We start from the raw sequence: 11,925 nt of genomic DNA, 5'->3' as shown, positions 1-11,925 counted from the left end.
CCTTTGCCCATCACCCAGTTCCAAAGCTGCATCCACATTTTCAAGTTTCTGTATAGCAACACCCCACTCCTCAGTACCGATTTTCTGTTTCAGTCCATTTTATGTTGCTATGACAGAAATATCTGAGACTGGGTGATTTATAAAGGAAAGGTTTATTTGGCTTATGATTCTGGGACAGCTGCATCTGGCACGGGTCTCAGGCTGCTTCTACTCATGGTGGAAAAGCAGCAGGCAGCCAGCAGTGGGTACAAGCAGATCACATGGCGAGAGGAAACAAGAGACAGAGAAGAGGTGCCAGGGTCTTTTAAACAACAAGCTCTCACGGGAACTAATAGAGCGAGAACTCACTCATTAATCCCCCCTCCCCCAGGCAGAGCATTAATCCATTCATGAGGGATCCGCCCCCATGACTCAATCAGTTTCCAACACTGCCACATTGGGGATCAAAATTCCACGAGTTTTGGAGGGGACAACACATCCAAACTCCATCAGTAAGGAAGATTTGTCTTCTTTCCCTTTCTTTTAACTGTTTTAGAAACTATTTTTACCTTGCCTGTAGGCATCCTAGAAATTAGTTTTGCTTGTTTTTAAACCTTTCCTCTCACTGAGCATGAGTTATTTACAATACTTTGCTATTAAGAGCAATGCTGCTATGAACAATCTTGTACATGTTTCCTGGACTCATGTGCACATTTCTTTAGAGATATTCATAAGAGTAGAAATGCTGGGTCATAAATCTTGTGATATATTCAAATGTACAAAATAATGACAGACCGTTTTCCAAAATGGTTGTACCAACTTGCATTCTCACCAGCAGTGTATAAGAATTCCTATTGTTCCACATTCTCACCAACACTTGTTATTCTCAGTCTTGTTAATTTTTGCCAGTCTGGTGAGTATAAAATAATCTTTCATTATGATCTTAATTTGTTAATTCCTGATCACTATCGTGCATCTTTTCATGTTTATTCACCATTTGTGTAGCATTCTCTAAAAGATGCCTGTTAATATCTTTTGTCCACTTTTGTACTGAGTTGTCTTTATTCTTATTGATTTGTAGGAATTCTTTACATATCCTGGATCCTTTGTAAGATTTATCTTGTATAAATATCTTTGCCTCACTTGTGGCCTGTCTCTCCACCACTCTGTATCATATGAAGAACAAAAGTTCTCATTTCAACACAGGAAAATTTGTAGATCTTTTCTTTTATGGTTAGTACTTTAAATGTCTTCTTTAAGAAATCTCCCTCTCCCTTCAACCTAAGGTCATAGCGATATTTTTTCTAAATCTTAAAAAGTTTTTACCTTTCACATTTCACTTATCTTGAATTGACTTTTGTGATATGTATGTAAATATAATGGTTTTCAGTATTAAAAACCTCACATTATGTTGAAATTACCAAGGAAACCAAGGGGAAATGATGTTGGGACTCTCAAGTATCCTTTTAAGAGGTTAGTACTAGGTCCCTTGCCCAATCTGTCCCTGAACAACAAAGTGATTCTGATTGCCAGTAAGTTTCATACACCTAAGCAACATTCACACAAATGGCTGTGATTGAGCCTTTTGCTTCTTCAAAGCACTCATATACATGTTATTTAGTGTGATGTAGTTGTCAAAAATCTGAGAGGATTTATAGTAGTTGACCAAAATTAAAAAATTCTTTACACTTCATTTAAATCCTGACAAGCAGAAGTATCTCCAAACAGTGAAATAAATTTATTTCAATTAAGCAGTAGGAAAGAAATGGTGCTATTCTAAAGCAGAACTCTCTTTATATCCTAACAGCCTCACGGTTGACTAAAATAGAAGTTACAAATGAGTAAGTGAAGGCAAAATCTGCCCCAAAGCCAAGAAAACCACCCTCTCCACCTAATAAAAAAGAAGGGAAACAGTTCTCCGATACTTCTCCACTTTATTAAGGTTGACCAACATGGTATTATATATCTAAACATTTATTATAAGTTTTCAGAGATGTTTAGATTTTGAATTATTTTTCCATAATTAATTGAGGCACACTGGTTTGTAGTTTATAAAAACTTATCTTTAGAACACAGATAGGAATAAGTATAATTTGCAAATGTTACAAAGGTAATTCCAAATCTCAGCTAACCTCTTTCCCAAATTGCAACCGCTCATTTAGTCTTTAATGACAACAGAAACCAAAAACACCTGCTTATACATTTTTGTGTGAGATTCTGGTGACTTAGAAATCCCTGAAAAGAGCAGTAAGCTGTGATTACTGAAAAGCTCAGAACACTGGCAAGGCTTAATTTCAAATTATTTAACAGAAGGCCACAAACGTTGTTTTCCTAAGAGGAGCTAGGAACTATAGATGTCATTTAGTAATGCATTGAAATGGCATTGCCTAGTGCGAGTGTTGCACAGAAACTTCAGGTCACCTCTTCTGGACCGATTATTTTGGATAAGCTTCCACTATCATAGCATGGCCCTGTAAAGGAAAAAAAGTTAAATTAGAGCAATGAAAGGTGATGGATCCAGCCAGTACAAAAGCAGCAGAGAGCAATGGAAAAGTATAGGCTCTGGAGTTTGATCCTCACTCTGCCATTCAATTACTGTGTGATTTTGGGAAAGTTTGTAGCCATTCCAAACCTCAATTTCCTCTATAAAATGGGGCTCATTGTGCCTACTCCATAGTTCTTGTGAACATTAAATTAGAAAGCATGCAGTATATATATACATATATACGTGTGTATATAAACACACTCACACACACATATATATTTATAATATATACATACATGCATACATATATGCATCAGACCCTGTCTAGTACAGTCTAATTCCTGGTAGATGTTCCATAAATAGTTACTATTAAAATGAGAAATCACGGCTTTTTTAGCTGTAAAAAATAAACATTATACAGTGAATGCCAACAAAAGTAAATTTCTAGATGAGAAAACTGAGGTTTCTAAAAGTTAACTGACTCACCCACATCACAAAGCTACTAAGTAACAGGGTGAGTATTTGAAACCAGGTCTACATGATTGCAAAGCCTGCGTGCGCTCTTCCCTTCTTCACTATTCTATACAGGTTAAGGAGATGATCTGACGGATCAGAAAGGGAAGACAGTAGAATAACTCTTCTCCAGCACTATGCACAGTGCTATTGTACTACTTATGTCCTTAGTTTAAACCTAGCATTGAAATTTATGATTTCAAGAGTCTGAATCCTATTGGATAATCACACTCATTCTAACTTTTGGACTGACATCAAAGCAGTCAATGCCCTATCTGATCTCCCTGCTTCTAGGTCCAATTCAACCCTCAAGTATTTACTAAGAAACTATTATTTATAAAGCATCAAGTTAAATACTGTGTGGATTTAAAGATTTGCTACACGGTCTCTGTCCTCAATCTAGTATACACTGTAGTTCAAAACAAACTGTTAAGTACTTTGAAAAGGCACAAGCAAACAAAAAAACAGCAGAAATGGGAAGATTTGGTTGACTTGGCCTGGAAGAACCCATAATAAGGTAGAATACTCCTCCAGCTTTATTTACAGTTGGTTAGACCAGGGTTCGATCCCTGTACCAACCAGACACACACACAGACAGACAGACAGAAACACACACACACACACACACACACACACACACACACACACACACACACACACACACACACACGGTTCGATCCCTGTACCAACCAGACACACAGACACACACGCACGCACGCACGCACTGCTTTCATGCTCCAACATGGGTGTTTTTTGGGGTTTTTTTGACCGAACCCTTGGCAAGGTGTGGTCTTCACCACCCTTAGCCAGTGAGTACACTGGCCATCCCTATATAGGATCCGAACCCGCGGCCTCAGCGCTACAGCACCGCACTCTCCCGAGTGAGCCATGGGGCCAGCTCTTCAACATGTTTTTAATAGCTCTAGATCAGTCGTTCTCAACTAGGGGCTATTTTGCTTCCTACCCTCCTCAGAGAACAATGTCTGGAGATATTTTTGGTTGTCTCAACCATGTGTGTATATGGGGTAGGGGTGAGCATGAAGAGGAGTTTGTTGCTACTGGTATCTATACTGCTATCTAGTGGGTAGAGGCCATGCTAAACATCCTACAACACGCAGCACAGCCCCCACAACAAAGAATTATTTGGCCCAAAATGTTAGGAATGCCAAAGCTGAGAAACCCTGCTGCAGATCCATGCTGGTGGATTCCTCCTCTGGTCTACTAGTCATGCTGGTGCCACTCATTTGGCTCTTAATGAAAAAGTGCCAAGTTTAATCTAGTTTTTCATATGCATCACCTCTTGCTCCCTCATTGTACTGTAAACTGCTAGAGTAAAGGTACTGAGTATTATTCTTTGTTCAACCATAAAAGCATCTAGTATTGTGTTATTTATACTCTATGTGCCAGACAAAGAATTTGGGAACACACATTTAAGTGAAAGGACATCACCCTATGTAGATTACGCACTATGCACAGTGCTGCGTGTGAGTCATCGCTCTAGTGGAAGCCTGACGTAGAGAGATTAGAGGGTGAGATCCACTCCTAATTGACCGTGGTTTTCTGTAGATGAAGCTATACATTAAAAATGTTCCAACCTATAAATAATTGTTTCTTTAAAATCTCTGAAAAGCCATAAACAAAAGCTTTTAAATGTAAAATGTGTATGCTTTTAAATATCTTATTTATTCATCTTGATCAGTAACAGAAAGTTTCTGTAACATAGAGGAAAACAATCTGTTCACATTAGGATTAAAAAACAAAAAAAAAAAGACTAAAGTCAGTTCTTTTGGATTTTATTCTCAGAGTGAAATTCCATATCAGGTAGGAAGTTGGGTCTATAATGCAAGAGGTAGATAGGAAAATATATGTCAGAATAACATAATTTCCCCCAGCAGAACAGTAATAAGTTATGCAAAGGTAAGTTAATTCCCCAATTAAAGTATAATTCAGTTATCTAGAAAGACAGTTTATCTCTTGCAGAGATTTTATTGGTAAAGTTTCATGGTGACTAGCTGAAAGAATAAAAGTGTATTATTAAAGAAGAAAATATATCAAGTTGTTAATAATGATAGTGTCTGGTGAGGGAATTATAAGTAATTCTAATTTTTTCTATATACCTTTTGTATTTTCCATAGTTTTCATAATGAACATATATTAATTTTATAAACAAAAAAAGTAAATATTACATTAAGAAAAAAAAGTAGCTTAAATTTAAACAGCATCTTCCTTCCAAAGTATTATCAGAATTAAAGTTATTGAGGTTACCAGAGGTGAGAAAGGAGGAGGGAGAGGAGGGATTAGCAAGAAATTGGTAAAGGGCCACAAAAAACGATTACATTGTTTAATGTTGAATACACCAATTATCCTGATTTGAGCATCACATATTGCACACAGGTATCGTATTTAACGTGGTACCCCACAGATATGTACAATCAATTATGTTTCAATTAAAAAAATTTTTTTAAAGAATTGAAGTTGTTCCCCTCCCCCCAGCAGGCTGCTTTTTTTTCTTGTCCGTCATCAAAAATATTCCGTTAAAAATGTTTCAAACTAAACTAAATCGAACATTCTAGTGATGAGCAACTAAATCGAACATTCTAGTGATGAGCTTGTTTTGTTTCTAAGAAAATGACTTTCTGGAAGTTCCTATAGAGCTGTTGTGACATACCTGCCCTCCAGCTGCACAGGCAGCCACTAAGCCATACTGGCCTCCTTCCTTCCGTAATCTGTTCGCAGCTGCCATGACCAACCGGCAGCCAGTGGCTCCAAACGGGTGTCCCAGGGACAGTGATCCGCCCCAGTTATTAAACTTCTCCAGAGGAGGCATTCCAACCTGGCTCCCACCAAAGTAAAGACACAAATGTAAAGGTAAGTTTACTTAAGACAAGAATCAAGCCAGGCTGTTAGTAATAGGAAGTAATAGAGATAGAGGGAAATAACTAACATTGGACACATCACAAATAATTTTACTGCAAAAGAAAGTTAGGTCAGTATTAAAAGACAAGGGTCCATTTATTTTTCATCTAACATCAAAATGGGAAGAACAAAAGACAACACTGGCCAGCCCCCCAAAAAAAACCAAAACCAAATCAAAACAAAACAAAAATTTTACTTTTATTTTTGTTAAAGAGTTTCCAGCAGCTGTTTTTAAACTAAGGAATAAATATATTTAATGAAACACAAAACTCTTCATAAAAAGGGGAAGCTTTCCCCTTCATATTCCTATTAGCTGCAAATATTAATGTGTTTTGGAAATTCAACTTTTTTTTTTTATCAAAAACTTACCTTAGTTTTTCTACCCATGTAATTTTGTGCAAACCAGTCAGAATCCATGGCTTTAAAATTGGCCAAAATCTGACCCTAGAAGGGAAAATAATTCAATCAGGGCTTGCTATTAATGTCCTTCTAGGTTTTCTTTTATGGGTTGGTATAACTTTAAAGTTAAACAAATCTTTAAATCAGTTTTCAGTGGGAGGAGAGCCGAGGGCCTTGGCCACACCCCCCGACACCAGCAACCAGCCCAGCAATGACCAAGGCACTGCTGGAAGCCCCCTGGTCTCCCCTGCAGGAATGAGGGGGGAACCACAGGCCTCAACCCCGCCCCTCCTCCTTCTCCCACCCTATTTCTCTCCCCCTTCCCTTCCCCCCCTAACCCCCAACTGCTCTACAACATCACAGAATGTAAAAAAATAATATAAATAAATAAACTTAAAAATATATAAAATAAAAATAAGAAAACAAATCAGTTTTCAGTGAAACAATTTGGTACCTTTCGAGGACCTGTAGGAGAAAGCCTCAAAAGGTATGTTTTTCAAAACAGTACATGTGGCCCTTGATTCCCTCCACTGCACCTCTCCCAGCAATGTAGGTGAGTACTTAAAGTATAAAGCTCCGCTCCTGTTTCCATGCCTTGCTCTCTCCCACAAACGTGGACTTTTTTTTTTATGACTATAGTCTTTTCATATATGCCTTTCAAATGACTTACTGAGAAAGCTTCGTGAAATTCAAAAGCATCAATATCATTCATGGTTAATCCTGCCTTTTCTAGAACTTTTGGAGTAGCATATGTTGGTCTGAAAAGAAAAAAAAAAGTAATATCTTAAAACTTCATTTTTAATCTAAGAGCTCCTTCATATTCCCCAAACTGAGTTTTACATACATATTATGTCCTTCACTCATTCATTGATTCTACTGTCCAAATACTGATTAAGTGTTGGGGATACAACAGAGGACTGAACAGACGTGCCCTCTGCCCTTACTAAGGTATATTGTAAAGTCAAAGAAACATAATAAACAAGCAAATAATGAAGGATAAGGACAAGCTAATAACATGAAGAGCTGGAAGAGCAAAGTTCAAAGGGCAAGGCACGGGAAAGGTCTTGACTAGTCTGAAGGTCATAATGGAAGCCAGTGAGGCTAGAGCCTTGTGAGGGAGGGGAGACAGTCTAAATACTAGGAGGCTTTTATAAAAGGCTGCTATGAAGACTGTGTAGCAGAACATGCAGCAATATGAAAAAAATGCTTATGACATCTTAATGAAAAAAAGAATACAAAGTTTTATACATACAGTAATTATAACTAAAAATATTTAGGAAAAAAATGGAGAACAACCCAAAACTGTAAAATGACATACCAACATAAAGAATTATTATGTTAAAAAAAAAAAAACCCACCACACAAACCAATTATGAACTTGGGGCTTAACGTACTTTAAAATCTGCTTAATAAATGTAGGTAATCAAATACTTTTGATTATAGTCCAAGGAAATACACTGCTACCTACCCAAGTAAAAGTTGATCTTTTGGATCCTGAGACACATACACAAAATCTCTAGGTAAAAAACAGAGAGGTTAAAAAAAAAAAAAAACAGAGAGGTTAGAGCCAGTAATAAAATAAAGAGATCAGAGACAATTCACTTGAACATTTACTTTACCTCAAATATGCCTTCGGCTTATAACCCATTGCCAGAGCTTTTTCCTCTGCCATAATCAGCATCGCAGATGCACCATCGGTCTGAAAGGTTAACCAGAACAATAATGTTAAATCCTTTAGCATGTCTGGAGTTCTTTCTACAGACATCTTCTATGTCTTGTTCTTGAATCTACTAATGCATTATACTTATACAGTGATTCTGTATTACAACACTTTATTGCATATGTCATTAAATCACAATTCAAACTCATACACTGACTCATTTTTGGAGGATGAGGATACAGGAGCCTGTTCAAAAGTATCGTTAATTATCAAAATGGACAAAGAGAAGAGGTAACTTAAGAAATACGTATTCATGATAACATTAGGCTAACGTTTTTTGCTTTTGGTAGAGAATATGAGGAATTTTATAAATTAAAACAATCTCTTATTTATTTAATTTATTTATTTTTACATTTTCTGGGCTGTTTATGAGCTGCTTCCTCCCCAGGGCTTCCATGTGATTTTCTTCTACTTATAGACTCTATAGCAAGCAAACCAATGTGTGAAGAAGAAACAGGTGGACAGCTGAGAACCAGAGAACCAGTCTTCCCTCTTTGGACACACCCCATATGACAATTGAGAAGTTGGGAGACAAAGAGGCACCAATGGGGGAAAAAAAACCTTTATCATTACTTCAAAAAAGAAAGAACTCTCCCCAAAATCCAAAATTCCAACGAAAAGGAAACTACTCCATATAATTTGCAAAATCAAAGCAAGTTCTACCACATTCTAACTTACTTTAATCACTCAGAAGCCTTGAAGAGACTATGTAGCCACCAATAGGGTGACCATAAAGTCTGGAAACATAGGTGACTATACACAGTAAATTGTTTATAGACATCACATTAATAATATGTTCAAATTTTGCTATTGTGCAATAAATGTGATATATTAGCACATTTTCAAAAATCAATTATCTATAATGTGTTGCTTCTGATTTGTCTCTGATTTCACTGAATAAACCTGGACCTTTAGCACACCCCAGAAGTAATCAAATGGATTCAGATCTGGTGAGTGCAGCCCACGCCACATGGCCCATCTTCCAATTTGGTTTTGGAAATGACCATCTAACCAGTCCTTTGCCACTCAAGCTTAACGGTGTGGTGCACTATCCTGTGGGAACCACTCCAGGTCCCCTTCCCCTAGCCCATCAAGAGAAGGTAGTAATCACTTACCGTGGGCAAATGTGTCAGACATCTGCATATGTTTTCTTTTTTCTTTTTTTTTTTTTTTAAAAAGATGACCGGTAAGGGGATCTTAACCCTTGACTTGGTGTTGTCAGCACCACGCTCAGCCAGTGAGCAACCGGCCATCCCTATATGGGATCCGAACCCGTGGCCTTGGTGTTATCAGCACCACACTCTCCTGAGTGAGCCACGGGCCAGCCCTGCATATGTTTTCAAACCTTATGGACAGGTAGGGGAGTTACAGAAGAAACACTGACCAGCTGGACTATATCCAGAAGACTACACCCAAAGTGCTAAGCAAAGAGAAACCACATCTTACAAGCAGCAGCAGAATCAATAGGGATATTTAATTGAGGAGGAGTCAAAAAAGCAAGAAAGGATATAAGATGAATGCAGAGAAGTAAAAAACAAAACAAAAAGCAGGGGTAAGATTTATTCCATGATGCTTATAGGAAAATAATTTTGGGGTCAGTATAAAGCATCGTTTTCTAACAATCAGAGCTAAAGAGGTGTGCTGTTACTCTTTCTGCCCACTTTTCCATGTCTTCAGTGACTTCCCAATTCACATCCTATTCTCCAACCAAGCTCTTCCCTAAAGAGGCCCCTGCTCGCACACCTTCTTGATTTTGCATTTGCTGTTCCCTTTACCTAGAATACTTTTTTAAATACACTTCTCGCATTGGCTTTTACTCTTTCTTCAAGATTTCCTATTCCAGTCCTAACTCTTCTGAAAAGCCTCTCTGACTCCTCCCCGCCAACCCCCATCTGAGTCAGGGGCCCCCCCTTTTTTTCTCCTATAGTCTAGACTTACAGCCATCACAGAACTTTCTCACTATATTACAATGGTCTGTTCTTTTCATTTCCAGTGAAATGAATTATAGCATAGGGCAATAAACTTTTTTGACTGGCTCAGTGCCTGAAGAGAACAGCTTTTGTAGCAGAATGGTGGCTGGATTAGGTGACTTCTAAGGCCTTAAAACTATGATTCTCTCTTTTTTTATAATGATTCTGTTTTAACATTACCTTTATAATGAATATCTACATTTTTTAAGCCTCTATTCATAATACACAAAAATAAATCTATCTTAGGCTTTTCTACTGAGAGAGCAGAAATATAAAAGCCACTACTGAGCACAAATAGCTTTGATAGCTACCAGGAAAGAAGAATTTGCAGCTGTCACTGTGCCATAGGGCTTGATGAATGCAGGTTTTAGTTTGGCCATCTGCTCCAGTGAGGAAGGACGGATGCCATTATCTTTGGTAACTGTATCTTTTCCTATAAAAAGACAAACTTTTTAACTCTAAAGAACTACAAGCATTATATATCTTCTGCAGAGAAATATGCTTTAAAAATTACAAGAACAAATGAAATGTAAACCTTACCTATTCACTAGAAAGGAAGCCTTCTGTAGTTATCAAGATATTATTAAATTTTAAACTAAACCCTTAAGACATTTGGGAAATCACCTAACTGGTTTAATAAAAAAAGGACATCCTATTTTCTTCAGATATTCATTCACATTTGGCTATTCTATTCTATACATGAGTCAAATGAATGAGGGATTTTAAAAATAGGTGTGTACATAAGAACTAATATATATCAGTAAGATCTAAAAGGAGACTCATTACAACTTTTTTTTAGATGTTTACATATTGATACAACATAAATTGAAACTTGAGTCCGTTTTTAAGAATAAAAGCTGAGTATTTTTTTTAACAGAACCAACATACTTATTGAAAAGTCATTTGGGGTTTTTTGAGTTTTAGATGAAATCTGAGCAATTCAGAACTTCCTAATAAGTATCATGAAGCATTCCATTTAACCTGGTACTTGGAAGGGTACAACATCAGAAAGGAGTCCTTCATCCTGTGCCTTCTTGGCCAGACTGTGAGAGCGCAGTGCATATTCATCCTGTTCCAGCCGAGAAACAGCAAAGGCAGCAGCCAGTCGGTCTGCAGAGTGGCCCATGGTCTCGCTGGTGGAGAACTCGGCCACCGCAGGAAGCTGGGAAAGGAGACATACAAGAAGCAGGTACGCTGTTAACAAGTGGTCTATGACACCCAGGATTTTTCTATATTATTTGGAAAAGTTAAAATCTATTTGTTTACTGTCTGTCAATTAAGAACAAGACAAGGGAAGCTCTTTGTGAGCTTCCCTAAAAAGGGCTCACAAATTCAAAATTTCTAACCACTATCTTTTTTTTCCATCTTGACCAAATTAATTAGCCCTTCCCTATAACTAAGAGATCTAAAACTATCAGAGCATACCTGAGCCCATGCTGTCATATCTAATTCTAAATCTCTGAGATGCTCTGGAAACAAAAGTCTTTATTTACATTAAATTCATAAGTCTTACCTCAGGTGATAGGAAATTCAATCTGAATTTAGAGATGACCGTCAGTCGCTGGCCTAGGGTCTTGGCCTTATTGAGATCAAGCATCATTTTCCTCATTTTCCTTGAATGACGAATAGGGATGTCGGACATTAACTCAACACCACCTGCTACCACCACATCACACTGGCCAGAAGCAATCAAGCCAACACCTAAGGGGCACAGGTTATACGTATGTGAACATCTTTTGCAGAAAATAACACCACTGAAATGTAAGCTTCTTGATTTAAAAAGTTGTTCTACATCTGTAATTAAAGTTTTCATCTTTTCAGAGAGATTAAGATAATTTTTTTAAATGACTAAAAACACATTCAATACACTAGAGAAAAACAAGTTTCATTCAGGCTATATGGACATCAACTTCTGGAAATATCCATCGGACCAACCCTCAAAC

The 11,925-nt window shown here is 37.4% G+C and overlaps 1 protein-coding gene across 2 annotated transcripts in view; it reads right to left on the bottom strand.

Moving 5' to 3' along the window:
- Window positions 1-1,893: 1,893 nt before the first annotated feature.
- The window catches only part of HADHB (hydroxyacyl-CoA dehydrogenase trifunctional multienzyme complex subunit beta), a 32,315-nt gene continuing 22,283 nt past the window's right edge, over window positions 1,894-11,925 (bottom strand). For both annotated transcript variants that reach the window (XM_063077886.1, XM_063077885.1), the window contains 9 exons: window positions 11,496-11,683; window positions 10,964-11,144; window positions 10,294-10,415; window positions 7,912-7,991; window positions 7,761-7,808; window positions 6,963-7,050; window positions 6,263-6,337; window positions 5,646-5,810; window positions 1,894-2,450 (listed from right to left, as the gene is read on the bottom strand). In XM_063077886.1, coding sequence (XP_062933956.1) covers window positions 2,415-2,450; window positions 5,646-5,810; window positions 6,263-6,337; window positions 6,963-7,050; window positions 7,761-7,808; window positions 7,912-7,991; window positions 10,294-10,415; window positions 10,964-11,144; window positions 11,496-11,683 — 983 coding nt within the window. In that variant the 3' untranslated portion in view covers window positions 1,894-2,414. The remainder of the gene's footprint in view (window positions 2,451-5,645; window positions 5,811-6,262; window positions 6,338-6,962; window positions 7,051-7,760; window positions 7,809-7,911; window positions 7,992-10,293; window positions 10,416-10,963; window positions 11,145-11,495; window positions 11,684-11,925) is intronic.

Source organism: Cynocephalus volans, chromosome 14 (genome assembly GCF_027409185.1).
Source record: "Cynocephalus volans isolate mCynVol1 chromosome 14, mCynVol1.pri, whole genome shotgun sequence".
Taxonomy (NCBI): Eukaryota; Metazoa; Chordata; class Mammalia; order Dermoptera; family Cynocephalidae; genus Cynocephalus; species Cynocephalus volans.
The sequence above is the reverse complement of the archived record's forward strand: the minus strand, read 5'-3'. Positions and strand labels throughout refer to the sequence as shown.